The sequence below is a fragment of the Aythya fuligula genome, chromosome 8 (assembly GCF_009819795.1).
Source record: "Aythya fuligula isolate bAytFul2 chromosome 8, bAytFul2.pri, whole genome shotgun sequence".
NCBI classification, from domain to species: domain Eukaryota; kingdom Metazoa; phylum Chordata; class Aves; order Anseriformes; family Anatidae; genus Aythya; species Aythya fuligula.
In genome coordinates, this window is record NC_045566.1 from 31,332,899 (window position 1) to 31,360,557 (window position 27,659).

At 44.4% G+C, this 27,659-nt stretch overlaps 2 protein-coding genes across 6 annotated transcripts in view; both read left to right on the forward strand.

Moving 5' to 3' along the window:
* Window positions 1-8,882, forward strand: part of EVI5 (ecotropic viral integration site 5) — a 74,819-nt gene extending 65,937 nt beyond the window's left edge. For 2 of the 4 annotated variants that reach the window (XM_032192649.1, XM_032192646.1), the window contains one exon: window positions 7,635-8,882. In XM_032192649.1, the coding sequence (XP_032048540.1) occupies window positions 7,635-7,940 (306 nt within the window). In that variant the 3' untranslated portion in view covers window positions 7,941-8,882. Of the gene's footprint in view, window positions 1-2,097; window positions 2,108-5,293; window positions 6,425-7,634 lie in introns of those variants that run through there. The other 2 variants (XM_032192648.1, XM_032192647.1) reach the window with 2 other exon arrangements.
* Window positions 8,883-17,416: 8,534 nt separating this feature from the next.
* Window positions 17,417-27,208, forward strand: GFI1 (growth factor independent 1 transcriptional repressor). 2 transcript variants are annotated; one of them, XM_032192602.1, is made up of 6 exons: window positions 17,417-17,587; window positions 17,786-17,927; window positions 22,542-22,957; window positions 23,047-23,184; window positions 24,773-24,938; window positions 27,030-27,208. In XM_032192602.1, the coding sequence occupies exons 1-6, from the start codon at window positions 17,417-17,419 to the stop codon at window positions 27,206-27,208; spliced, it is 1,212 nt and encodes a 403-aa protein (XP_032048493.1). The 2 variants fall into 2 exon arrangements, with proteins under 2 accessions (XP_032048493.1, XP_032048491.1); XM_032192600.1 differs by having other exon boundaries at window positions 17,417-17,531; window positions 17,721-17,927.
* Window positions 27,209-27,659: the final 451 nt, after the last annotated feature.

Consider the following 27,659-nt stretch of genomic DNA (forward strand, 5'->3'; position numbering starts at 1 on the left):
TTTGGTTGGTTTGGTCTTCATGAATTGTCAATAATTTCCGGAATTACTCTCATTTGGCATTTGTAATGGCTGTCATTTACAAATTAATAATCATAATTAGGCCTGCATTTATAGCTTTGGCTTTAGGGTAAAAAATAAAATAAAAATAAACTGAGACAAGAAATTCACTGACACTGAAATAAGAGCTACAGCTTTGAGCTTTGTCCTAATACAATTATAATGATAGTACACTTTTAATTTAGCAGATCTTTTTTAAATTGTCAGAGAATGTCATAATCTTTCTACACAAAGAATGTCTTTTGTAATACATGATAACTTATTTTACACATAATATTGAGTACTATGCAAGTTATCAGGAAGTTCTCAAGAGACTGTCCTTTGCCTTTTGCATATGAACCATCTGTTTCAGTAAAGCTGCCTTATAATTGAGGAAAAATGAAGGATGCCTTTAAGTCACTTTTTTGCATTAAACTTTTTCTTTATTGTGTGACATACTATGTCATACTTCTGCTTTTCTTAAATCTCAGACTTTCTGTTAAAATGCTCTGATACAGTTCTGTCACAATGCAACCCCAGCAGTACCTTTTATATAAGGAAGCTGATTTTGTTGGGGAACTTAGAACCACCATTTGCATCGTAGCTGTACAGCCATTAAACTTGCTAAGAGGTTTTAGGTGAAGGATTGCTAATATTAGTTTCTGCAGCTATTTAGTTTAGCTCATGAATTCTCCATTTGTGCAGAGTTCATGTTGCAATGGTTTCATTATGAATGTGTCTGGCTGTGGAAGTACAACCTTGTATTTAAAAATGGGTTTCAGAAAGCATAAGATGTCTAAGATGCTTGTGTGCGTGGAAGTGAAAATGCATCATGAAAAGGCTTGTAGCTTTAACTTTGTATATGCCTTTTGTGTGCATATGCAGAAATGTTTCTGCATTGCAGTGCCAACTGGGCATAATACTGCTATTTGTCTCTCAAGTTACAATGTATTTCCCATTTGTTCAATCGGAGATGCTCTGACTGCTTCATTTTCTGAGATGAACACTCTTCCAAAGAAGCTGCTGGGAGAAATGATAGTGTGCTAGTATATGCATTAACCAGAGTGGGACCCTGACAACGGACGAGTGTCAGCAGTAAGTAGTAGTCAACTGCTGACTACTAGGGTTACTATTAAATGCTGTGATCCATTAGTCTCAGGAACTTGTAGGAAATTCAATTAAACTGCTTGTGTTCATGTTAAATGTGATTATAATTTATTTGATATTTTTAATTGGCTTATAATTAGACTTAATTTTCAATTCTCTTTTCATGTTGACAGTGTTTTTACTGAATTATAGGACAGGCATTTGAAAATGCTTATAACATGTTTCCTTTAGCTAAACATGGTTAGATCACACTTTCAGCAACATTCTAGTTTTCTTTTGAATCATATTTGGTTTATAACCAGGAAATGTTACTAAGAGTTACTAAGACTTCCTACTGTTACTAAGGTAGAGACAAAGAAAGAGGGAACTCTGATTTTTTTAGATCTCTCTTGCTGCAAACAGGAGCCTTGAAATTTCAGTATCATTATTCTTTAAATGCAAGTTTAACATACTGCCTTCTGCCAAAATCCATTTTATTCACCCAAGCCAGCAATCGTATTTGTATAATATTTTGATAACAGTTGTGCATTGCTTGCTTTATCCTTCTGTGAATAGATTGAGTATTTATTGACAAATATTCTTGGAACCTGTCCTTACTACTTCAGAATTGGGTGAATCTCTAGAATTGGTTGCTGAAGCCTTTTAAATGAATCAAAGTAACAGTTTGATTCATTTCAGTTTGACTTATCTTGACCACTGAATTCCAGCGAAAAATAAAAAATCTGAGGTTAAACATAAAAATGTTTCACAGAGCTTAAGTTGAACTCTTCATAACAAAAAGACACTTAAAAGCTTGAGTTACATTTTATATTTAAAAAACAAAGGGGCTTAGAAACATAACTTGCTTGCGACTGACTAGCACCCTCCGTTTAACTTGTAAGAACTTGTGAAATGTACTAAAAATTCTAAATGTTTCTTTGCTGTCTCTCCCTTATGCCTGGCTTGATGAGGCAGTCAGCAACAGGTAAGAAACTTTATGGAGGTTGAAGGATCCGATTGTTAATATTCTTCCAGCCTTTTTTCTGCTCCTCTGAATTTCTGGAAGTACACCGTTACTCATGAGTATGTGTAAGTCTCTTCATATGTTGACCAGCAGGACATGCTGAATCCTTTAAGCACAAGAAGGTACATAAATGCAAGAAGCTGGTCGTTTAGTTGTCATGATTTTGTTCTTGGTTCAGATGGCTTTTGAAAGGATTTTGAAAGGATAACGATAAAAAGTTTTGGTCACAATGTCATGAACCCTTTGAAACATCCTAAAAACCATTTGAATGTTATAGTGAAAAATAGTGAAAACTGAATTAAAGCCACAGTCACCTAGACAATATGACCTGGATGTGAGAATTAAAGCAAAACATGTGGGTTTACAAGACCTAGTTTCTCAGACCTGATGAGATTTGAGATTCTTGCAAAACTGAAGCAATAGAAAAAAAACAAAGTTCATTTGAGTGTTACTTCTCAGGGTCAGAGAGGTCTAGTTCCCTTCATAAGAAGCAGAGCCGGACCTAAGACTGAAAGGATTTACCAGTATCGGCTCTTTTTACAGAAGTGACAGACCCTGGTGTGTACCTGGGGTGTAAGTTCATATTCTATTCATCAAGGCTGCAAGAAAAAGGCTGTTCTTTTTCTTCAGGTGGAATGATAGAGAGTAAAACTAGGTTGGTTTATGTTTTTGTTAGTTTCCCCCTTCCCCCAAATCCTTACTTAGATGTCCCATTACGTATGATGCTTTGCTAGTTGAATGACATCTTGGCATGATTTCCTACATTACGTTCAAGCAACATGCTGATGGTAAGGATCTTAAGTAGTCTCTCAAAAGTAGGTGAACAAAAAAGGTAATTCATCAACTGCAAAATCTAAGCCATGCCTACTGAGCAGTAAACAGTAGCTGTAATTCAGGAAAGATATTTTGGGGTTATCACAGAGTCCTCTGCCATCAGTGCACGGTGGCAGCCAAAACAGACGTAATGTTGTTGGGTGACAAGAGGAGTGTATTTAAAAGAAAAAAAAAAAAAAAAAAAGCCGCCTTATTGCCATCACAAAACTTTGGTGCAGGGCTAGTTTCCACTTTAAGATGGATGTAGAGAAGTTAAAGAAGGTCTGGAGGGAAGTTAAAGGGCAACTATGATGATCAATGGTCTTGAGTGCTGCTGCTTTGTAAGGAGACACTAAAAAGACTGGAACTTGTCAGCTTTAGAGATAAGGTTGAGGGAAGCATTATCATCAAGGTTTCAGAATTATGACTGAAGAATTGCTTTTTACCACTAGCTCCTGCATTACTAGAACTTTGGGACAATCCCTGAAAAAAAAGTAGGAGATCAGCTTAAAACAAAGGAATGCCTGGAACTTACTGCCACAGGAAACTGTTGAGGTAGACAAACTAGCAAAAAAAAAAAAAACAAAAAAAAAAACACACACACACAAAAAATAAAAACACACACCACCAAAAAAAAAAAAGCCAACTCATCAGTCAAGGATTCAAGGATAACTGGTCTAAAAGTGAATGCCAAAACAGCTAGGCAGATGTATTCTTGTATCTGCTATGACAGTTCTGAAGTGAGAGATTGAGAATATGAAGGGAATGGATGCAAAAATTGGTCATGCTCATGTTTGTCCTTAAAAGCAAAACAACATGAAGTCCTATTCTTGCTGTGGGAGACAGAATACTGGGCTGATTGGCTTGCTGTCCTGACTGAAAAAGGATACTAGAGGCCCTGTCTTGGGGGGCGAATACTACTTTCTTATTAGAAGTGCAAAACCTCACTGCTACACTGCAAAGTGGCGTTAGTATGAAACTCTTCATTTTACTGAACATCTGTTAGTGGCTGACACCAGTAAAATGTTCTGGTATCTAATTACAAAGGAGTTACCAATTACAAAGGAGTAGATACTGTTTGCAAGTTATTCCAAATTCTTTCAGAAACTTTCCCAAACTTTTCTGCTGCAACACATACTGCTGATAATGGGTGTCCTTCAGAAATGTGCCTAAACAAATATGAGAGGCATTGAAGTATTCAGTATGGAAGTACTGAAGTTGAAGTATTTTCAACTCAAATTTCTCAAAGTTGTAAATAGTGCCAAGTTCTTCACATCCTCATCTGTTTGCTGCTTTTAATTTCTTGAAGATTGTTTCCAAAATCTCATTTCTTCTATCAACATTCATATTTAAAAGAATTTAAGATGTAAATTACTATCCTCAATTGGAGGGAAAGTATTTTCAAGATGAAATGTCAGAACATTAATGATCACAAAATCTAGATTCAGCAGAATGCTAATTTTATTTTGCAATCTGTCACTTCAGTGTTCAAAGACATTTGGATATGAATGATTATTGCGCTTACATTTTAACAAGTACAGTATTTTTTTTCAGGTATCACTTTTTTTAATTTCTCAAACTCAGAATGGCTGCCATGAGAACAGTAATGTGCATCCCACTGTCCTTGCTTTTCACACATCACTGGACTGGAATCTTTCCAGGTTGAAAGGGACCCTGCAGGGTCTCTACTTCAACTACCTGCTCAAAACAGGGTTGATGATTTCTGATTTCAAACCAAGCTACTCAAGCTGTTGAAAACCAGTCTCTCTGGGCAACCTGTTTTAATTCTTAATTGCCTTGTAACAATTATTTTTTCTTCCCATTCAAACAACCTTCTGTTCTGTGTTATGATCAATATCTTTTCTCACGTCATGCATTTAAGTAAGGAGCACACCTCTGTCATCTTAGGGCATGAGCTCCTGTCTTTTAACTGTCCTGATGCCCTTCCACTGAATCTACTCCTCAGTATCTTGTACTGAGGAAGGAGCGAGGTAATGAGCAAAATAGGCCAGATATAGTCTGAGTGCCAGGTAAAGAAGAATCATTTCCTGTAACGTACTGGCTATGCCCTTGCAGTACAGCCTAGTATGAGATTAGCCGCCTTCTCTGCTCAGGGATGCTGCTGATTTATGTTTAACTTACTATGTGTCAGGACTCCCATGTCATCTTCAGAGTTGGTAGCCAGCCAGTCAATCCACACAATACAAATTCTATACTACAGTGTTTCTGTATTTCTCTGTGCAAGTCATTTTTCAAGCAGACAGAAGTTATGGGACTATATCACCAGGAACACGTGTCACGCATTCTCTACAATACATTCATGTTTCTTCCTAGCAGTCTGGTTCCTCTTGGATGTGAGGAGTAGTTGGAAAAGAAGGCAGGCAAGCATAAAGCTGCAGGCCAAAAGAAGTGTTTCTGGAAGGTAACAGACTATGTATCCTTTCATTAAGGTAAAAATAATAATAATAAAGATAACATCACACTGTTTTCTCAGACTTAGTTTAGGATTTCACAAAGGCAGTGTCTATTATGAGCCCCTCTTGCCCCCCAGCCTTTTCCACAGGCACATATTTGGTGTTCAGAAAAGTTACTGCTTAAAACCACAAAGCCATGATTTTGGCACGTTACTTAAGTGTGTTCATCTAAAGGTATCACATGTTGAAATCCTCAGGAAAACAGTTAAGGTTGGCTTGAATGTTTAAAACAACTAATATTGAACATCAGCTTTATAGTTCAAATGAGCCCATGGCTGAAGTGTGCAGATACAAAAGTGTTTATCTCTTACTCTGATGTGAAATTTGTAGGGTTTTTTTTTTGTGGTAAGAGTGGAGAGGAATTGCTGGGTTTTGTTTTGTTTTTCTGGGGTTTATTTTCTTGGTGACTAAAACTGATAACTGTTTTGGAAATGCTATGTGGCAACTAATCTGATCATATTGCAGGATATTTTTAGGGACAATATTTCTAAATCATGCAAGAATCTCTGTATCAGGTTTTCTGTATCCACGTATATAAATTAGTACGAATTTTGTTCCAGATAAATACTACTGTCCAATATCTAACACATGACATGACCAGATTTCACTTAATCATGAATTATGCTGTGCAAGTGTGGAACTTGTTTTGCTCATCTTTACACAAGCAAGTTCCTCATTAAACAACTGCAGCCTATACACCTGAAAAGAAAATACAAATACTAACACTAGTATGTGTAGTTATAACCAAGGTTTAGGTCTACCACATGTACCTATGTTCCCAATAGGAAGATTTTTACATGCATTAAAAGTGACTAGACACATGGAGCTTTTACATGCTGGTAACATCTAACTTGATGGCTTTTTAGCTTGTTGTGACACTTGTGATCTCTTTTTCCAACCTCTTTTTATTCTTATCTTTTGTACAAGGCCATGGTAAGTATAGAGATTCTTTCTCCAAATGGACAGGTAAAATCTTCTGGTGATGTGAATAGCAAGGGCCTACAGGCACTTCTTACTTGTCAGAGTGAACATCACTTCAAATTTTCAAAACATCAGATTTGTGTTGTGTAAGCAACTATGAGAAGTTGCTTACAAAATAGCACTTCATTTATCTTCCTTCTTAAACTTTGTGATGTTAGGAATTTTATGTAATGCTTTTAATGTTCTTCTGCATCTTTATTTTTTTTTATCATAATAGTCTTGAATTGTCAGACTGACCCTGAGATGATTGTTACTAAAAGCTAGCAGAAGTGAAATTATTAAAAAAAAAAAAAAAAAAAAAAAAAAAAAAAGTCATGAAGGTCTTCAGTGAGCAGTGTTTATTTTGATTTAAATTAAGAGGGGAACTTAACTTGCCAGACTCTAGAGCTTTAGGTTTTACTTTTGAATATCTTGAATACATGGTTAAATAACTTAACTTGAAAGTGCATTTTGAATTACTATTATCATCTGTCTGCGGACTGAGAATATTTTTTTCTCATTTGTTCTCCTAAAATTGAAAAAAATAAAATTAGGATTTATGCTGTATGAAGAGAAGCTTGTCTTGTAGTCTTGATCTGAAATCTCCCCAGTTCTGAACTAGATAATAAAAAGCCATGATGTTGCAGTGTAGTTAAAATTAAGTATATTCTGTTTTTTTCTATGGCTGTTTGAAACTAGCAATATTTCCTTGGGATCCTTCTGTTTAGGGTTGTGAGAGGGCTTTTCTCAAGTGAGAAGTCAGGTGATAAGGGAAAGTATGAAGCTTTAAAGGTGTGAGATGAGAAGGCCAAAAGTGCTGTGAAAATGAATTATCCACTCTAGAAAAGTAACCATAAGTCAACATTGTGGGGATATTAAAGATCCAGTAAACAGCCTGGAGGAATCTGTCATCTGTGATTCTACATACCTTGATTATTAAGCCTTAAAACTGAAATAGTCTGGGGGTAAGAGGAGAACTTTTGAAAACTCCAAGTACTGTCAAAGACATTCTATTAATGTCTCTGATTAGACAGCCAGAAATGAGAAGTTGCTTTGTTCTCTTTTAGAAGTTATCACCAAATATGTTACTTATAGCCTTTAATTTAAGTAAGGTTTCAATGTGGAGATGCTTCTTGAGAATGTTGTTGGATGATTCTGTTTTGTTTTTTACTGTCAGACTCTTTAGCTCTGTTTAATTGCTGAATTCCACTTTTTTTTTTTTTTTTTTTTTTTTTAAACAGATCAAATGCCTGAAAGGCCAGAGAGGCTTCTCAGACCAGCCCACTTTTGATGGGATTCACATTGTCAACCATTTCACAGGAGATGATGAATCATTTCATTCTTCTGATGAAGATTTTATAACTAACTCCATACAGGAGAGTGGGGTGAACTTTCATCTACACAGGAGGACTGGTCAGATGGCTTTGGATCACACAGTTGTAGACAGCAGTGACAGTGATGCTGAGGAAAGTGACCTCCAGACTGGGAATTCAGACAAGATGATTTCCAAGCAGAGGAGAATGGAATCTTACTCTACTACTGTGTGATTATCACTGTGACTAGCATTTGAAGACTTTTCTATTTCTTTAAGGATTAGATTGTCAGGTAACTGAAAGTATCCAGCAGTCGGTTTAGGTAACTACTGAATCTGGTCTGGACTGTGATAAATATACACATGTACTGTCTGTCTGCCTTCTCTTTGCCAAATCTTGCTAATGATATACCATTGCCATAAGAAGCTGGAAGGAAGTTAATGGATGACAGTTCTGACAGTATTACAGAATGTTCCTTATTTTAGAAACTACAAATACATAATTTCTTTAATGCATAAGAACCCTTCTTGCTGTTCACAAGCACGGGGGTTATTTTCCTCAGAATTATTTGTTCTTGTGCAATATTTTATGCTCTGAACAAATGTGTATGTTTTACATTGTTATCCATTTGTGATCAAGATGGACCCTAATAAACCATCTGATCATGGCATATATATAATTATGCTTCTCAATTACTTTTGTTTTACTAAAGTTACTGAATGCCCACAGAAGGCTTGAAAGAGGAGCCTTTATCTGTACTACTTCAGATGTGTAAATACTAGTCACTAATGTCATAAGTGTTTTTCTCCATTTTCACTTAAATTTATGTGCATCTGCTTTCGATGTTGCTAAATAATTATTAACTACAATAATGTTTATTTTGTACATATTTATATATCTGCACCAAGCTGAAAATGTATATTATACCATTTTATACGAGGAATGTAAATGTTGCAATATGACTGTCTCTGGTATTCTACCTGGAAAATGAATTCTGTATATACACACTAGAAATGAATTACTAAATAAAAGCAAAACACTAACTTTACATTTAGTTTCAGCCTAGCTACACTAACAGGTTTATGTCTAACTGAAATGCTTGTTCAAAACACTATTGACTGAAATCTTTTACCTTCATATATATGTAATGAAAATAAATTTTTCATGATTTAACAAGGTTGTAGCATTTACTGTTTAGTCACTTCTAAGCTACAGTCCTGAGTTACCATGTAGTTTCTCTTGGTCTGGATTAGAGTGGTAGTTCATATAAGGTGAAAAATTACTCGTGTGGCAGAGCCATCTATCTACTAACATAGGTCCTGTCACCAAAATAGCTGTAATTCATCAAAGCTGTAAGTGCTGAGTGTTCTGCTTTCACCCTCCTTCAAACTGTGATCAAGTAACATGGCCCTCAGTTCTTGAACAGAACATCTTCTAATATGGTCATATGAACACTTACCCTCTGAGGCACCTTCTAGTTAAGAATCTCTTTAAGAGTTATTGCCATCATATATAACTAACAATTTTTAAGACTTGTTTTCTTTTCTAGCAATGTTTGCAACGATTTTATTCAAAAATAAGCCACAGGTTGGTACTGATAGCACGTTTTGTTACTCGTGAGAAGCAGTGTAGCTGCTTAAAATCATGGAACTGTAGAAGTATACTGCTGAAGATGTTTGAATATCTTCTGAATGAGTCCTTAGAAAAACAGCAAAAGTGAGGAGAAAAAAACTTCAAAGAATGATAGAGAAGGCTGAATGGAAAAAGCACCTTCTGGGCCTCTCAACTGAAAAAACTGTCTAAGTATGATGCAATATAAATCTAAAAGCAGGTGTAAGACATTCCAAGTTTACCTACTTCTGCAGCTCCTGACTTGCTCTGGTATTTCTGCAGGTAGTACTCCATCTTACCAATGACTACATTGTTCCCAGTGTAACTTATGGAAATTGCCACCTCTGAGGAGGGTTAGTTTGACTTTGGTCCTGATCACTGCTAGAAATTTCAGGTGTGCAGAGACAAGCCATGCTGTTTGCTAGCAAGTAACAGGTTTTTTTTTTCCCCTTCCAATGAGCATCTGGTAACTTATTTTGCACCTGGGCAATTGTTGCCCAGGAGAATAGGTGACAAATGTCTTGTTGCCTGTCATCAATACCAGCTGCAAGCCTCTCTTAGAGGCAATGCTGTATACATGAAGTGACAGGAATAAAATTCAGCTGGAGTGCCATAAAAATTCTGTCTGTTTGAACAGTGGAGTGTTATGATTTTGCAGTAACTGCCTTACTGTTCAAGTGATAGTAAATGAGATTAGGTGGCAAGGCTTATTTCCTGAACTTCTGTGTTTCTATGTATGTTAATAATATTATAACAGATACTGAATAATAGCATAAATAGAAATACTAAGGGAAAAGCAAAAGGCTTTATCCAGCCAGTTGCATCCGTTCTAGAGATGAGCGCGAATGGTTGATGTGCTACAGCTTCAGAAGACTCAGACACACAATATCCTCAGACAGCAACCCCACAGAGGCTGTTCAGGCTTGTCATACTTTTCCTCTGATACTCTGCCAAAAATGATACTAATGTCTTTGCCTGTGTATATTACAATTTAAATATGTACCTGAATAACGGCAAATAATTAGCAGCACAGATAATGTATTTATTAGTAGATTGATAAAGAAGGCATATTATGCTACATTATCATGACCTTGCTTGCATGATCTTCTAAAGAAGCTTTGCACTTCTCTTAGATATGCTGGTTTGCTACATGCAGGCTGCAAGAGCTCAATCTGAATATGAAAATTAAAAAGAAATAAACACCACGTAAACATAAAAACTTAGAATTATGGAATATGTAAGTGTTGCTATTGAGAAGGCATTTAGGTAAGGCAAGAAAAGAGGATTCCTTGCCATCCACAGTTTCCATGTAAATTCTATTTTGTGTCTGGCAGTAAAAATGGTTCTGTTTCCTCAGTGTCATAATCAAGTTTCTTCATTAGTTACAAAAGCTTCAATATTTATAGGTTTTTTATTCCTCCAGGCTAAGGGAATTCATATTTTAGGACTTGATAGCGTTTATTATTAGACCACTTCTTACTTTAGGCATGTTTGTTTGATGAATCACATGATAGTCATGGACCCCTTTTATTTAGCTTACTGTAATAACAAAAAATTAGGACTTCATAATATTTGTTAAAAAGTAAAAACATGAGTAATTGGGAGCAAGTATATCTGTGAGGGCAAGAAGCATCTATTACATACATTAAAGGCTCAACTGATTTCTTCATGTTGGCCACAGCATTGCTAGCTGGTCAATGGAAGTGACCGTTCTCAACTCTGCACTGGTATGGCCTCACTTCGAGCACTGTGTGCACTTTTGAGTGCCACAATATAAGAAGGACATAAAACAATTAAAGAACTTCAAAAGAAGGCCTACAAAGACAGAGAAGGGTCTAGAGGAAGACATATGAGGAGCAACTGAGGTCCCTTGGTTTGTTCAGCCCAGAGCACAGCAGGCTGAGGGGAGGCCTCATGGCAGCCTGCAGCTCCCTCACGGGGGGAGCAAAGGGGCAGGCGCTGAGCTCTGCTCTCTGGGGACAGCGACAGGACCCGAGGGGACAGCATGGATCTGGGACAGGGGAGGGTCAGGCTGGAGGTTAGAGTAAAGTTCTGCACCCAGAGGGTGGTTGGGCACTGGGACAGGCTCCCCAAGGCAGTGGTCATGGCACCGAGCCTGGTAGAGCTGAAGAAGCATTTGGACAATGCTCTTAGATATAAGGTCTGATTTTTGGGTGGTCCCGTGGGCAGCCAGGAGTTGGACTTGATGGACTTGTGGGTCCCTTCCAACTCGGGATATTCTGTGATTCTTTGTTTTTGACAAAATGCAGGCCTGATCTCTGTACATATTAACAAAGTATTATTTCACACTAAATTCGGTTCTCAACCATGAATGTGGATTCCTATATAATTTTCACTGAAATAAATTCCTATCAACTATTAAAAAAAGAGAGATGTTAGCATAAATTTAACAAAATCATTTTGTAAATCATTTAATGCTGTACTTTATCACTACTCAGCCCTTTTGTGGAATAGCAGCACAGAAGGAATTGCATGTTTCTCTGTTTTGGGGTTCTGTTGTTGTTTTTATGTAATCACTGTTCTATATCAGACACCATGCTATTGATTTTGAGTGAAATGATACAAAAAATGTATTTTAAGGTAGTGACCTGAAGATATGTTAGCATAAAAATATTCACATTTTAGAATGGATGTGCTGCTAATTCCTTTACTTGCAGAGGAGCAAAGTGTTACACATTTTGATGTAAGAGAATGCAAATTTCCTAGGAGAGTCATTAGGCTAGTCCCAAAGACTAAGAAAGAAAGAAAAAGGATTCAAGCTATAAAATAGTGGTTAGTACAATCTAAGTAGAAATTACAGTGTTAAGTTTAATTATGCACCAGCTACTGAATCTGTGTGTGTTGAGAGGGAAGGAAAAAGCTGTGTGTTAACTATTGGATTTCTAGATTTAATTGTTTTATTTTGTTCTCTGAAATACTCTTATCAGTATAATACATCAATATAAGATGATATAATCAATAATATATATTGCTTACATCAATATAAGGCTCTGAAGTTTCGGTTTATTTTTACAAACTAGTTGAAGACAAGAAAAATCAATTAAATAAATTCATACAGTAGTCTTTAGAACGGGAGACTCTGAATGGTGGAATGAAAAGCACACCACAAATTGCCTTTCAATATAAATTCTAAATAGCGAGAAGTTTCAGCTTCTTAGAGTGGAGCAAACATGGTAACGTACATATGACTAAACATACATGGTCACTGATTGACTCAGATACAACCATATACATGCTAGATCCAAAATATAACAGTGTAACACCTTCTCTTTCCAAGAATGCATACCTCATTTCAAAATTATGAAATACAAATGCAATGTGGCATACACTTTGAGTTGTATGTATACTGTTACATAAGTGACTGAAATATCTGGTCCCCCTCTACTAGAAATAAAATTTCTGAGACCATTTTGCATAGTCTACATTCTGTAACCCACTGATTTGACTTGCTTCTGGTCATAATCATAGAACGGGGTAGGTTGGAAGGGGCTTGTAAAGAACAGCTAGTCCAACCCCCTGCCATCTTTCACTAGATCACATTGCTCAATGCCACAACCAACCTGCCCTTGAACACTTCCAGCAATGGGGCATCCACAGCTCTGAGCAACCTATCAGTGTTTCACCACCCTCATCACAAAATATTTCTCCTTTGTATGCAATAACAGAGGTAAGTTCTGGGTCTACTCCTTCCCAAAGCTGGAATACTTTTTTCATCCCAGTCTTCAACACCCCAGTTTACTAACACTGTCTGTCTCCAGTTTGTGCTCACATTGTTCATTATTTTTCTAATCTGCTCTGAGAGCAGCAGATGAAGTTACTTTGGTTTCCCCAGTGATCTGAAAAACTACTATCAAAATCAATGATTAACGTCTCACATATTTACAGCACATTTTTATGCCACAAGGAGAAACATAAAGTTATGTGGCCACTGGGGGGAGAAACAAAACAAACAACAACAACAACAACAACAAAAACCCACAAGACAATAAGCAGGAAATACATTAAAAATAAATAAATATTACCAAAAGTTATTATAAAAATTAAGACACTTCCCAAGATAATGTGCAGTGCTACAAGTTCTAGCAGCCTCTCCTAGTGAAAGTGGTCTGTGATCTCAGGTTTTATCATGTTGAAGTATGGATGTTACTCATGAGCTCCTGCTGCTTGTTCCCAATCCTGACTTCTACAGATAAAAAAATGCTTTTTCTCCCCAACGTACCAAGCAGCTAACCTGTCAAATCCAGCTCTTCAACTCCTTCCTCTCTACAGTCTCATCACTTCTGCCCATGAAGATCTCGTGTGCATCCCATCACCTTTGCTTCCTTATATGATGTCTTCTTAGCTCGAGGGGTGATGTCAGGCAGCTGCTGTGAACAGTGCAGTAAATTACATCAAGTAGCTCTCTTAAACACAGCTGTAATATAATCCCACACTAACCCCCTCCCCCTTTCATTTGTTATTGATTATTTAAACCTATCCTTTTATTGATTTCCTCTCTTTTGTCACAATGGGGTAATAACCGTGTACTTACATTACATTAACTGTGTCTTACAAGTTTTCATGGTTAACTTTGAATATTACACATCCTTTACCTTTTTGGGGGGAGCATTAGGAAGTTCTGTTAAGTCCAGCTCCACTCCCATGACTTATATTTCACATGAATTCCATCTCTGCCAATTCAGGATGATTGGCTTTTGGCATTTTCACACTGGGATATAGAATATTTGGCATTTTCACCCAGCTCTAACAGTGACCGCTGCATACACCCTCTTAAAGGTTACCGGGAGCGGGGCGGGGCTGCCGCCTGCCCGCCCGCAACGGCTCCCCTCAGGGCTGAGGGGGCGGCGGCCATTTTCCCGCCTCGCGCCGCGGCCCGCGGCACGTGCTCGCAGCGCCTGTGGCGGCGCCAGCCCCGGGGGGTGCCCAGAGGCGGCCGGGCCCCAGCCAGGCCGGCCCCGGGCTCCCGCGGGGCTCGGCTGGGCCCGGCGGGCGCTGCCCGCGCTCCGTTTTCCCCGTCCTCGACGGGCAGGCGGGGAGCGTCCAGGCGCGGGTTGGCCCCGCGCACCACGGGACGAAGCCGTGTTCCCGCGTTCGGGTAAGCCGCGCGTACAGCTTGGCCGCGGCTCCCCGGAGGGGTGCGCGTTTGCTTGTCCCGGGGCCAGAGCAGTTCGGGAGCGCGAGCAGCAGCGCCCCGGGACGCTCTCTGCTGCTTTCGTGAGGCGCAGCCAAAGGGCTGCTCGAAAAGGTAGGCGAAGGGCCGTCCGCGCACGGTCCCGCTGCGGAAGGTAACGAGATGGCTTTACAGAAAGTGACAGCAACGCGTACATGAAACTGCACCGAGTAGTTCCAGTTATTTCTACTGATTCCATCATTTATTTTTAAAACCGACGGCGTGAATGATTTTCAGAGTTAGCGTAAGCAGCCCAAAGTGCAGCCAGGAGACCGCGGCGCACCGCTGCCGTAAGCAAAAGTGCTGTGCCCAGCACCAGGAACTTTCCAGCACTAATAAATGTGTTAAGGGCGACGTGTCAGGCGTGTGCTTCGACTTCCTCTGTGTCACTACCACACACAACCTTCGAAAGGTTGGAGAGTGGTTTTTTTTTTCTTTCTTTTTCGTGGTGGTGTTTGCTTGCTCAGCTAGGTTTTGGGAAGCCAGGTTAGTGCCGTGTCCCTCTCGGGCACAAAGTGAGTAATTTCTCGGTGTCTGCTGGAGGAAAGCACCTGCTCCGCCAAGGCACCGAGCTCCGGGGGCCGGCGGCTGCTCCTGCCTCGTCCCTGCGGGGTGGCTCAGGCGCTGCGCAAGGCGAAGCGGTGCCGCGCCCCCCCCTCCGCCGCCGCACAAAGAGCCGGGCGTCGGGAACCCGTCGGGCCTGGAGCACGGCGTGCGGGGGGCGGCCGGGGGCGGAGCGGGGCGAGCTCCCCCCGCCCAGCCCAGCCCGGGGGTGCCGCGGCAGCCCCCGGCCGCCCCCGCTGCCGTCCCGCCCGGCGCCGCTCCCCGCCGGCCCTCGATGGCTGGCAGGCGGCAGCGGCCTCCGCAGGAGGGGGGCCGGGGGGACCTCGCCTACCCCTTCCATATTTAACCATTACCTAAATCCGAGGGGAAATGAGCAAACCTCCAGGCTTGGGGCTTTAGGTATTTTCAGCGCTGTTGGGCGTATTTATCCCGAAAGAGTTTTCCACAACAAGTTATTTCTAGGCTAGGGGAGGTCTCCGGTGCCCAGGCCCTGCCTTAGCCCCGTTATGCGCGGGGCCGAGCGGGGCGATGCTGCCCGCGGCCGGCTCGGCGGGGCCGGGGCCGGGGCCGGCTCCTCCATCCCCTGCCCTCTGCCTGTGCCTGCGCCGAGTCAATCTGTGTTGTGAATCTGTGACTTGTTCTCGTTGCGGAAGTCGGAGGGGATCCAAGAATAGTTCAGATAGATGTGTGTAATTTCTAGAGCAGAACCCCGAGAGAAATGAAACGCCCCACTCCAGTGACACTTTGATGTCACTTCAGCGGGCCCTGTGAGGTGGAATACGGTAAGACATTTTCATTTAAGGAAAAAGGAGAGAGGAAGGGGAACGGTGCTGATTTGTGAGGCTTTGGTTTTTTTTAAAATTTTTTTTTTTTTTTTTTTTCAGAAGCTCCTAACGCTCAGGAAGTGGAATTTGTGGTTTAGGGGGCCGAGCTCTGAAGGAGTTGAGAGAGACAGAAAAAAAAAAAAAAAGACACCAAAAAACAACCCAATTCAAGCACCATCGCTCCTTAAAGGGAGGCTAAATTTAAAGTCACCCAAACGAGCAGGCTGCGGCGCAAACCCCCACCTGTGCAGCCCGGCTCCCGTCGCCCCTCCAGATGGGTAAGCGCTCCTCGTTCCCTCCCCGGGCGGCAGCGCCCCTTCTGCCCAGCTCGCCCCCGGCCCTCAGCGGCTCGGGGAGGCTCCGGCCCCGCGCCCCCACAGCGGCGGCCGTCGGGCAGGTGGGCCCGGGCCTCGCCTTCCCACGGGCCCCGGCCTTGGGCTGTCGGAGGGAGGAGCGCCCCGACGGGCCGGCAGCACGCGGCCCCGCCGCGCCGAGCCCCCCCCTCCCGGTGCCCCCGGTGCCTGCCGTTAGTGCCGGGGCCGCTTTGATCTCTCGCCCCCCGCCCCGCTCAAGGATGAACGGCGGCGCAGGTGGGTCGGGGCAGCGCCGCTCCCAGCCGCTCGCCCGGCGCCGTGCCCGGGGGCGGCGCCTCCCAGCCCTGCCCCCGTCGAGTGCCGGGGGCCGGCGCGGGTCGCCTCGTGCGGGGCAGCCCCGGGGCGGGGGGGACGGGCCCGGGCCCCGGCCCCTTCCCTTCCTTTCCCTTCGCTCTCTCGCAGCTCGAGGAGCTGAGTAAAAGCCTGCGAGCCCTCGGAAGGAGCCCGACGGACGCGACCTGAGGCGGCTCTTTGCCAAGGCCGAAGCGCTGGCCGGTTCGGTTCGCCCCGCCGCGGCCCGCAGAAGCCGGCGGAGGCGGCCCCGCTCCCATCCTCCCGGCGGGGCCCCCCCGACGTTTCCCACCTCGCCCCCCCCGGCCCCGTCTCTGAGTGCCCGCAGCTGCGAGGCGTCGCGCCGCCGGCAGCCGCGGGCCTCGGCTCCCATTCCGCCTCGTTCGTGTTCACGTTGCTGCGCTGGGGGTGAATCAGGCCCTCCGACGGCGGGGAGCGCCGCAGCCGTCGGGGTTGGCGGCGGTTTTGTAGCCACCCTCCCAGCCCGCCTCCCGCCGGTCGCGGCGGCCGCCCCGCGCTGCGCTGCCCCTCGGGGGCTGCTGGGGACGGACGGGGCGGCCCGGGGAGGGCGTGCGGCCGGCGCCGCTCCCGCTTTAGCCGCTGGGACGGCCGCCGGCGCTCGGTGCTCCCGCTGAAGCTCGGGAGCGGCCCCTTGGCGGGGGGGCCGGGGGCGGCGGCCGCAGCCACCTGCGCGCCGCCACCTGCGAGCCGGCCCCCGGCCCTGAGCGGCGGGCTCGGCGCCTCCCCGCAGGTCGCCTCCCCGCTGCCGCCCCGCGGGACGCCCGGGGGTGACGCTCGACGCCGCCGCCGTGCCCGGCCGCTCGGAGACGGAGCGCGGCCGCGCCAGCACCCACCATGCCGAGGTCCTTCCTGGTGAAGAGCAAGAAGGCGCACAGCTACCACCAGCCCCGCTCCGCCGACGAGGACTACGGCCTGCGGCTGGAGACGGTGCTGGCCCAGATCTGCGCAGGTAGGGGCTCCCTCGGCGGCACCGCGCTGCCGGCCGGCGCAGACCCCCGCAGGGGCGTCTCGCCTTGCGGGACCCGGCGGGGAGCTTCCCGCAGCACCTGGCCGGAGGCGGAGGGGCTCAGGGCGGGGAGGGGAGGACGCAGCCGGTTCGCCCCGCACTGAGCAGCCCCTCGCCTCCCCTTCCCCACAGACAGCAAGATCCCCGAGGGCGCCGGGCTGTGCCGCAGCGTCCTGCCCGACCCGGAGCCGTCCCAGCGCCGCTTCTCCCCGGAGTCCCACCTTACCGAGGCTGCCGATGGCACCTCCGAGTCAGCGCCCAGCTGCGAGGGCAGCGTCTGCGACAGGGTGTCCGAGTTCGAGGACTTCTGGAGGCCGCCCTCGCCCTCCGTCTCGCCAGGTAGGAGCGGGGCGAGCAGCGCCTGGTGTGGGGCCGGCTGCCTGCCGGTGCCGTGGGGCAGTGCCACGGGGTGCTGGGCGCCGCCGTCGAAAGCGAGTGGAAGGGACAGATTTGCCTTTCCCGCTCCTTTTCGTGTCCTCTCTCTTTCGGGGTGCTTTTCCAGCCTGTCTCCCACTGCTAAGGGAGTCGTGGGTTACGGTCAGGCTGTACGAAAGTCGTGATACCACAGGGTGTTGTTTTTTTTTTTTTTTTTTTTTGTTATTGTTGTTTCTGATTAATTGGTAAAGGCAAGCTGGTTATGTTTGAAAGTTCCCGGCATTTTTCTACAGAGCCCTGCTACCCTAATGTTTAGCAGATAAATAGTTTTTAATACAGTAAATATTTGTACGTGGCTATTTATATACCTGTAGTAAACAGCGTTCGCTTTGTGTTCCTGCTAGACGTTTTCCCATACTCTCTTTGAGGTTTTTTCTTGTCTCTTGCCTATAAAAAGGATCTCTCCCTCTCTCTTTTTTTTTTTCTTCTCTAAAAACGCATTCGTAAAAACCAGATGAAAATAATGTCAGTCAGATTTAAACACCCCAAATCCAGGAAACTCACACTTATGGCTGCAGCGCCTGTCTCTAGCTCCCTCATCCTGCCTTTGATGTGGTTGGAGCAGTGGGAGATGCTGTCCCCAACCTGGCGTGAATACTTATCTCGTTTAAAAATAAAACGTTGACATTTTATAACAAAAATATGTATATATAAACCCCACATTTTTATTGCTTTGGTTAAAAATTGATGTCTGAAAAAAGAACAATTTCTATCTTAGCAAAGGAAAAATTGTCTCAGCTTTACAAAATGACAGCAGACGCCAGCAAACGAATACTTTGTCCTGTTTCCTCACTGATTTTCCTGCTTCATCTTTATAGCATCCTTGCATATCGACAGCTGATTGTAATGATGGGGAGTTGCATTTTTAAAGTCCCTGCCCCTTTTAAAAGTTTTAAAGCCCTTTGAGGGGACATTCAAAATGTTCAGGAGTACAGTATTGTTATAGCCAGCCGCGGGACAGTTTCAGTTTGTGCAAATGACAAACTGGACCAAAAGCAGGAATGCAACAGTCTCTCTTTTGCTAATATTTCTTCACAAAGCATAACAATGTGTAATTTTTATTCTAATGAATTGGTCCCACTCCTCATTCCCCAAATAATTACAATTCCTTGATAGGAAACAGACCGTTCTCAAAAGATGTCTAAAAGACAGACATAAAATGGAGCAGCTATTTCCCAGGGCTGCTCTGCCTTTGCCTCCTCCTCGCTGATTTCTTCCCATGCTGTGGGATTCATTAGCTCCCTGCCCCCCATCCAGTTACCTGGGAAAAGTACCTCTGCAAAATGCATCCCCAGATCAAGATTTTTTAGAGGAGGGGCTCAGTCCTGGGACTGTCTGATCCCATTCACAGGGGACAAGGGAATGTACAGGAAGCCCAGTCCTGGCACAAAAAGCTTTCATTAAAGGAACCTCAGTACGTTGAGAGAGGTGCTGTTACATTAAGGATTGAGGCAGCGGCAGCAGGATTAGGTAGGCGGGCTTCCTCCCTCTGCTACTCCCGAATCCCTGCCCTGGTCACATTCAGTCTGAAGCCAGAATTTATGCCTAGGTCACTTCTGCAGGATGTGCTGGTGAGATTCTGGATTTTTATGGTTGTGTTTGCCTGGGTGGGGCACGGTTTCTGTGCTTTCACAGGCAGGTCAGATGTGAAATGATGTTTCTAAATCACGCTTAGGACAGGTGCAGCGAGCAGTACCGTCACCCCCTCATCTCCAGCAGTGAACATGGATGCAGGCTGCACTTCGATGTGCAGTGAAAGCCAGATTTCGGGTCTGTCTTTGCATGCAGTGCTGCTGATCCCAGTGAGCAGACAGAGGTACAATACAGTACCTTTACAGTGTTGTTGGCGTTGTACATACATTGTCTCCGTCAGTGCAAATCACTTTGTTATTTAACCTCGCTTTCTATGTGTGTTTGTAATCGCGTTTGCATATCCAGAAACTGCCTGATAACTCTGTGCAGCAGTATATTGGTATTGTCTGATGAGCCAATTGATATTCAAGTCTTGGAGGGGCTTATACCTTTTACTGAGTATAATAGCGTTGTCATTCCATTGTCATTGTGGTAGTTTTTGATCTGTGGAGGTGGACCTTTGAATCTTTCTTTCTGTGTGTATCAATCAGTTCCCAGCCATTTCAGGTTGAGTTTGCCTTGTCTTCAAAAAAAGAACAGTTTCTTCTCCCAGCGGCTGCACAGAATTGCTAGGAAGAGGAGGGAGAGTCTGTCAGTCCCTCCCTGATCACCCTGTGGAAGGCTAGATGCTGTGAAGCAGAGGAGAGGCAGACACAGCAATGTCTTTTGCCTTGCAGTCTAGCAGAGCACAGTTTGACGCTGGATGTGGGGCTTGAGTGGCTTGAGCTTGCCCCTGGGCAGTGTAGCGTGAGTGGCTCCCCTGCACTTGTGCTTGCGAGGTCTCCAAAGCGTGTGAGGTGATGGAAGGAACATTGCACGCAAATTGAGCTGCGGTGCAACGTTTACATGTCCAGTGTTGCCAATTCCGAGGGCTCAAAAATCAGGTCAGCCTTCCCTCCCCTCTCTCTCAACAGACTGGCACAGAGATCAAGATTGTAAGTAATACCTTATGGATATTCAATTCTGGTGTTGAAATATTGAGGGTCTATGTTTTCGTGCTTTTCTTTACAGTCTGGACTAGTAGTTGACTTTAAGGGGAAAAAATTAGTTACAACAAGAACAAGCAAACAAAAGGAAAGCTGAGGGCCTGATGAAATCATGCAGTTTCAAGAGCTGGAGCTTTAAGATAGTTTTGAATCTTGTGATAAAATCGTGAGAGATGGCAACACTGAAACTGGTTGCAAAGACACAAAGATAGATGATGTGACGCTGACCACAACTTTGCAGTCAGTGCAGAACAGGAAAAATCATGCTCAGCACCATGTCAGCTAATTTGATTTCATCTCTCTGTTCAAATGTCCCAGTTGGTATGTGTGCATATATTTCCAACCGAAAGACTGGTAATTGCAATGGCAGAACTTGAGGCTGTTAACATCTGAAACTATATAAAAGAAGGAAAACAGGTCAATCAAAACTCGATTTTTGCCTTATTTTCACTCCCTTCTGTAACCCTCAGTGACCATCAGCCTACCTAAACAGGTAGGCTAACACACCATGCCTCTTTTACCTATCCCACCCTGGGTTATCTTGATTTGCTGAAGGCTGCTAAAGCTGTGGGATCTGCCAAGCTGACAAGAATGACAAAAGTCAAGCAATTGTGAGTGTGCATGTTTTTGCTTAGGGGAAATTATTCTGGTAGCCCAATTGGGATGCCAATATCTCTGTGAAGGCATCAGCACTTGAGCAGTTAATTTGTTCATCTTTTCCTTGTTTTGCTAACACATTTGTCCAGTGGAAACATTTGACTCTCCCAGCCCTGCTGACTCTTGTGGTGAAGTGAAAGCAGAGCACCTCGGGTGTTAATCACCATCTCTGGCAGACACAGCTGGGGTCTGGTACCCGTGTTCCCTGCCCAACTGTGCTTTCCTCTGTGCAAGGCACCCTGAGCATTTGTGCCGTTAAACGCTGATCTCAGAGGCTGTGTTCCTGCCATTGCATCAGTCTCTGCTAAAGCCCCCACCAAGTGTGATTCATCTTGTACCTACTGTCTTGGTCAGATGTTGTTGCCAAAGGTGAGGCTGTTAAAGCCAGCTGAAGCCATCTGAGCTTGTCGTGGTGGAAGATAGCTTTGATTATGGCTGATAGGAAAATCTCTTTGTCACTTCAATTTTTAATGCAGTCTATACCAGTGATTTTCATAATGTGTTTATGAACTCAATGTTTTGGGTGGACTCAGTTTCTTTCCTCAGAGGAATCTGAAACAAGCATGATTTTATTTCAGATTTATTTTTCTTTTCTTTTTCTTTTCCATTTTTTTTTTTTAAAGTGAGACGTGAAATTCAAGCACCTCAGGAAGAAGCTGTCCTTTGTTTCGATTATGCTGTAGTTAGTACAGTTGCAGGCAGTTGTTACATGAAATTGAGAGACTAGATTTGGACACTAAATTGCACAGGAAACAATTTTTAGTTGTGTTGAACAGGTAAATCTTAGCACGCTTGCTTCTTTTGGCACCTCTATGATGTCATTTTTATAATACGGATAGGTGCGATCTACATCAGAACTTAGATATTTGGACTGTCAGCTGTGATGCTCAGCCTGGGATATAATACATACGCTTTTCTGAGGAGCTGCAGATGAAACCAAAGGAAGTTGAAGACCGAGTTGTTTAGTATCTCAACAGTCAGATCAGTGTCTATGCACCTGGGCACCCAAAGATGGAGGCAGACAAAACTGGTGGTTGCTTTAAATAATTTGGCTGGTGCAGCGGGTGAGGAGTTAGCACTGGAAGCAATATAAAATGCCCTCCCATGGGGGGTGAAGGGCCAGCTCTAATGTGCAGTACAGGGGTCTGGCTCTGCCACAAGCCTGGATGCTGAGCCGATTCTGCTCCACCACAGAGGCTGGACTGTGAAACGCACTAATTCCCATGCCCTTGTGTTTCCACAGCCTCAGAGCAATCTGTGTGTCCATCCCTGGATGAAGCACCCCCCTTCTCAGTGCCCTTCAAACCGTATGCGTGGAGCAGCCTGGGGGGCTCTGAGCTGAGGCACCTGGTACAAAGCTACAGGCCCTGCCCGACGCTGGAGCGAACCTCAGCCCTGGGGCTCTTCTGTGAGCGCGGCTCCGAGCCTGCCCTCTATGGTGCAGAGTGTAGCTCTTCCCTTGGACTTTACGGTGACTTCGGCTCCCCAGGCCCAGGGCTGTTCGAGAGGCCTCCAGCAGCAGCACCTGGACTCTATGCCGAGACGCAGCCTGGGCTGCAGCAGGAGAAGGGGCCTGGCAACATCAAAGTGGAGTCGGACCTCTTGTGCCGCCCATTGCTCATCAGCACTGGCTCTTACAAGTGTGTCAAGTGCAGCAAGGTAGGGACCTTTTTCTCGCACTCCGGTTTGACTCTTTTCCAGCCCCTTCTCCCTGGCTAGCCTGACCCTGTACACTCTCTCCCCTTCAGGTATTCTCCACACCGCATGGCCTTGAGGTACATGTGCGCCGCTCACACAGTGGCACAAGGCCCTTTGCCTGTGACATGTGTGGCAAGACCTTCGGCCATGCAGTCAGCCTGGAGCAGCACAAGGCCGTGCACTCGCAGGTGAGAGCGTGGCAAGCAGCCAGGATGAAAATTGGAGGGCCAGGGCCAGATGCTTGCTTCAGCCAGCACTGGGCAGGCCACAAAGGCAATCACAGGGCAGTAGGTGGGCGTTGAAGCTGAGGAGAGGAAGAAAGTATGGTCAGGCTGCAGCGGAGAGCTGTGGGCGAAGGGTATGGTGGCAGGCAGAGTAAAGGGTGGGCAACTAGGGAGCAAAAGAAGAGTAGGAACAAATCAATAGATTAAAGAACACAGACTTTGTTTCCATTCCCCTGACTTCATATGTGTGTAATAAGCAAAGGTCTCTTTTGGCACTCCAGAAGTAAAAGATAATAAAAAATAATTTTTTACTCTCTGAGCTGTAAACTGTAACAAGGGTGTGTACTTTTTTAACAGCTAAAGCAAGTCACCATGCTTTCTTTTGACACAGTTCTCCTCATTCTTTCTCCTCCCTGTCCTCCAAATAAGTGAATCTTCCATTGTTTGTAGTCATTGTGTCTTTGCAGGGAACATCTGAGCGACCAGTTAGGTATAGAGCACAGACTTCACCCGTCTCGACACCCTCTGAGTCACACACCAAAAGAATATGGTAGTTAATTTTGGCAGGAGGATTTGTAACATTTTCCACCTGCTGATACTGTGCCATATTTCCCCTTCACCCACCCACTTAACCTGGCAAATCTTCCTTCCTCAGATTGGGTTTGGGAGGATAGAGTTACAGCAGTGTTTGTTTGCTAACTGTCTTATTTACAGTTGCATGAGTGTGCAACAGCAGGGCACACAATGAAGGGAAATATCTCATCACCCATTAAATAATGTTGAAAAGAGCAGCACTGCATATTAAGTCCATGGAGGGGAGAACATTTCAGGGAGCGTGCATAAAAAGCCAAATATAATAAGGTGACTATGAAAGCATATCAGGAAGAGGGAGATAAAGGGTGGGAGGAAGAGATGGTGGAAGAAAGTGATAGAAATGCATGCGTGAGGGAAAGGAGAGAAAGACAGCAACCTTAATGCATTTAGTTTGATTTGTTAAAGTAGTAAGCCAGAAAGCTGTTTTCCCAAGGTGCTCTAGGTACCTTTCACTTGAATTTATAATGGAAATAGAAATATGTAGTTAGTTGTTATGCTTACAGCAGAAATCAGCCTGCCACGGAGATTTTCCAGGAGAGCTATGCAGACCTTGGCACTCACTCTCCCGCGTAGAGTGGAGAGGTGGCCTTGGAACAGATCTGCTGCTGTTGGTCTTCCCAGCAGAGTGATCATGTCTTAGGCCCACGTTGAAATATGCTGGCGGACTCTGTCCAGCTGGGGCTGCTCCCACCTGGCCATTCCTGCCAGCAGGAAGAGCTATTAAATTAATTTTGTGAAAAGTGGTGCAGAGCACTGGGAGAGGATACACTTAATCTTTTTTACCATGTGGTGCCATCGTGCCAGTTTTAGCATCTCCTCAGGCCATTCCTGTTTGTTCTCTGGAGAAGTGGAAGTCTAAGGCAGGAGGGGCAACACTGATGTGCTGCTGGCCAGTTTGTTACTGGTGGGATCTCTGTCGTGGTGTAATGTGGGCATGTTTGGGCTCCTCTTTCTGCAGGAACGTAGCTTTGATTGTAAGATCTGTGGCAAGAGTTTTAAGAGATCTTCTACTCTGTCCACCCACCTGCTCATCCACTCAGACACACGGCCCTATCCCTGCCAGTATTGTGGGAAGAGGTTCCACCAGAAATCTGATATGAAGAAACACACCTTCATTCACACAGGTAAGCCCTGCAGGTGCTGCTGTTCAGCCCCAGCTGAACAGGTCTCTGAAGAGGTCTCTCTGCAGCAGCCTGTTCCTCCTTAGCTGGGACAGCACGTGCACCTCCCCATGCTTCTCACTGCCCTGCTGCGGTTCACACTATCTGAGTTCTACTTGTGCAAATGAGGGTGATTTGAATGTGGTTTCATGAACAGCAGCTGCAAAATAACCAAAATCCTCGCAATCCAATCAGTGTTCCCTTAATAGGATCCACCAATGTTTATTCAAAGCGCTTTTGTGTAAGATGATTTGTAGAGTATTATATTCATGTGGCCTTGATTTACAGCTGAGGTCCCTGGAATATGATAAGGGAATTTGCAGCATCCCTTTTTACAGGATCTACCAATTTGTAATAGGAACAAGAGGAGTCTCCTCCTCTAGGTCAAACACTAAACTGGCAGTCCCAGGATCCAACTCTTAGACTAAATATTTGTTCAGAGATTGATTGTCTGCACTTCCACCCGGACTTTCTGAGAAACGGCTGCAGTCTGATACAGAATGCAAGGAGAGGTGCAGAGTTCTCGAGTTTCACTGTTAGTAATAAACATGGAAACTAATAAAGTGCAGGTGAATCACCAAAGGAAATTGTTTTAAAAATATTGTTCAGTGAGAAGGCAGGTTTATCAAAGTTCTTTAAAAGTAAATCTTGCCTTTCAGACCTGCACTGATGACTTGAAGTAGAGGGAAATGAGTGATATGTGAGATACAGAAACATTTGTAGGCATAAAATAGTAGCTGTACTGGCCTAACCCAAACTTTAGATGACCAAAATCCTGTTTCCTGAGAGTGGAATATCAGCAGATATCAAGGGTGAAGTATAAAAATGGCAAATATGTAGAAAGATAGCATTATATATAGTGCTCTCTGCTTGTGTTTTTTCTAGACCACAAGCAGTGGAAAATAATTATTACTTTAAAAGATTCTCTACCACGTGTCTGCTGGATGAAAATGAACTGATGGTGAAGAAAAGCAAGAAGTATTTCCGTAGTAACTTTTTCAAATGAGGCTTGATTAAGTGGAATTTCAGCCAAATTCTGAATTGGCCAAAAATGTTATTTTTATTATTATTCTGAGATTGGAAACTGTCCCTGGGCTTTCAAATTGCTGACATAAAACCAGCTCCTTAATAGAATCAGGAATCACTTTCAGACGCAACATACACTTGTGAACTGAGCCTCCAGCACATTTTACATGGTTTTATTTTTCTAAGAATCTGTTTTTCAAATGTACAGAGTGCTAGTTGCTCCAGCTGAAGTTAGTGAGCTCTGCAGGTGCAAAGTCACTCTGAAAATCAGGCTTGGTTTTGTGGTTGGGGTTCCCTTTTATCCGTTATTTGATAATAAACACTATGAAAACACATTGAGATCCTACTCGCCTAGAGGCCAGTGGAATTGTTCCACAGAACCCTCTGTGGGAGTAGTTCAGAAGATGAATTTATTCTCATTACCATTGTTTGCCTGCAGGGGAACTTCAGGGCTTGCTGAAGGTGACTGTTAGCATTTCAGTCTGGGAACTAGAGAGAGAGAGAGGAGAGATCTTTGGGTGAACCCTGTCCTTCAGGGTTCACTCAACGGCCCTTGTATTCCACTGGGGACAAGCCCTAGCTCATTGGTTTGGCTTAACAACCTCCATTTATTGAACTTGCATCCATGTTGATGCTATAATAATTGATACCAGGTAGTCATCATGATCTGGGGTCTTTCCAGGAATTCCTAGGCCACAAAGCCAGTTTAAATACCATAGAGGCCGTGCAGCTAAATAAGAATGTGTTCGCAAGTGTCCTGGAAGCGCTCTGTGCCTCGCTGTTGCTAGGACTATACTGGGGCAGTGCAGATGCAACCAGGTCCAGGCTTGCTCAGCTGCAGTGCAGGCTCAGCTAATGCTTTGGCGCTCACAGTTGCATGATTTTAGGAGGAATGACTTTTTTTGGTAATCACCCAGGAATCGCTTTGATTAGCTCTAAGGCCCAGAGTGCGTTTCCTGTTTGCTCTGACCCTGTGTAAGCAGCATGTTGCCTCTTTCACACCCTCTCTCTACTACCTCCTGCTTGCAGGTGAGAAACCTCACAAGTGTCAGGTGTGTGGAAAAGCCTTTAGTCAGAGCTCCAACCTCATCACCCACAGTCGGAAGCACACAGGCTTCAAGCCCTTTGGCTGTGATCTGTGTGGCAAAGGCTTCCAAAGAAAGGTGGATTTACGGAGACACCGGGAGACACAGCATGGCCTGAAATGAGTCCTGCAATAATGGAAAGCACCTACAACACTATGAGAACAGACTCCTTCGGCTTCCCTGCTGGACCTGAGCCTTGTCTGTAGCACAAACCCTGGCATTACCTTTCTGACCAGGAGCTTGGAGACGAAAGAAGACAGGGACATGGCAGTGGCAGCTCAACCTGCATGACTGAGAGTGGAAATCAAAGGCTGAGGTTTCTCTCTCTTCCCCTCTCTTTTTCTGAAATAACACTGGAAAATAAGCCTTTAGATACGAAGCCTGATACTCCAAAGACAGATAAGCTACCAAATATCTGTAAGCTGGAAAGTATTTCTCCCATAGCCAAGATGAAAACCCTTATGTTTTCAAGAGCTTGAATTACCTTGCAGGGAAACATGGGTATAACAGTGTTTACACGGTAATCACAGAGAAGTCAGCAAATGACATAGGGAGTGCTTGCCTTGGTTGAGTT

Coding starts and splice junctions, on each gene's coding strand:
- GFI1 (XM_032192600.1), top strand. CDS start 17,417: ATGCCGAGGTCCTTCCTGGTGAAGAGCAAGAAGGCGCACAGCTACCAC. Junction 17,532..17,720: donor GCTGGCCCAGATCTGCGCAG/GTAGGGGCTCCC, acceptor CCTTCCCCACAG/ACAGCAAGATCCCCGAGGGC. Junction 22,958..23,046: donor AGTGTGTCAAGTGCAGCAAG/GTAGGGACCTTT, acceptor TCTCCCCTTCAG/GTATTCTCCACACCGCATGG.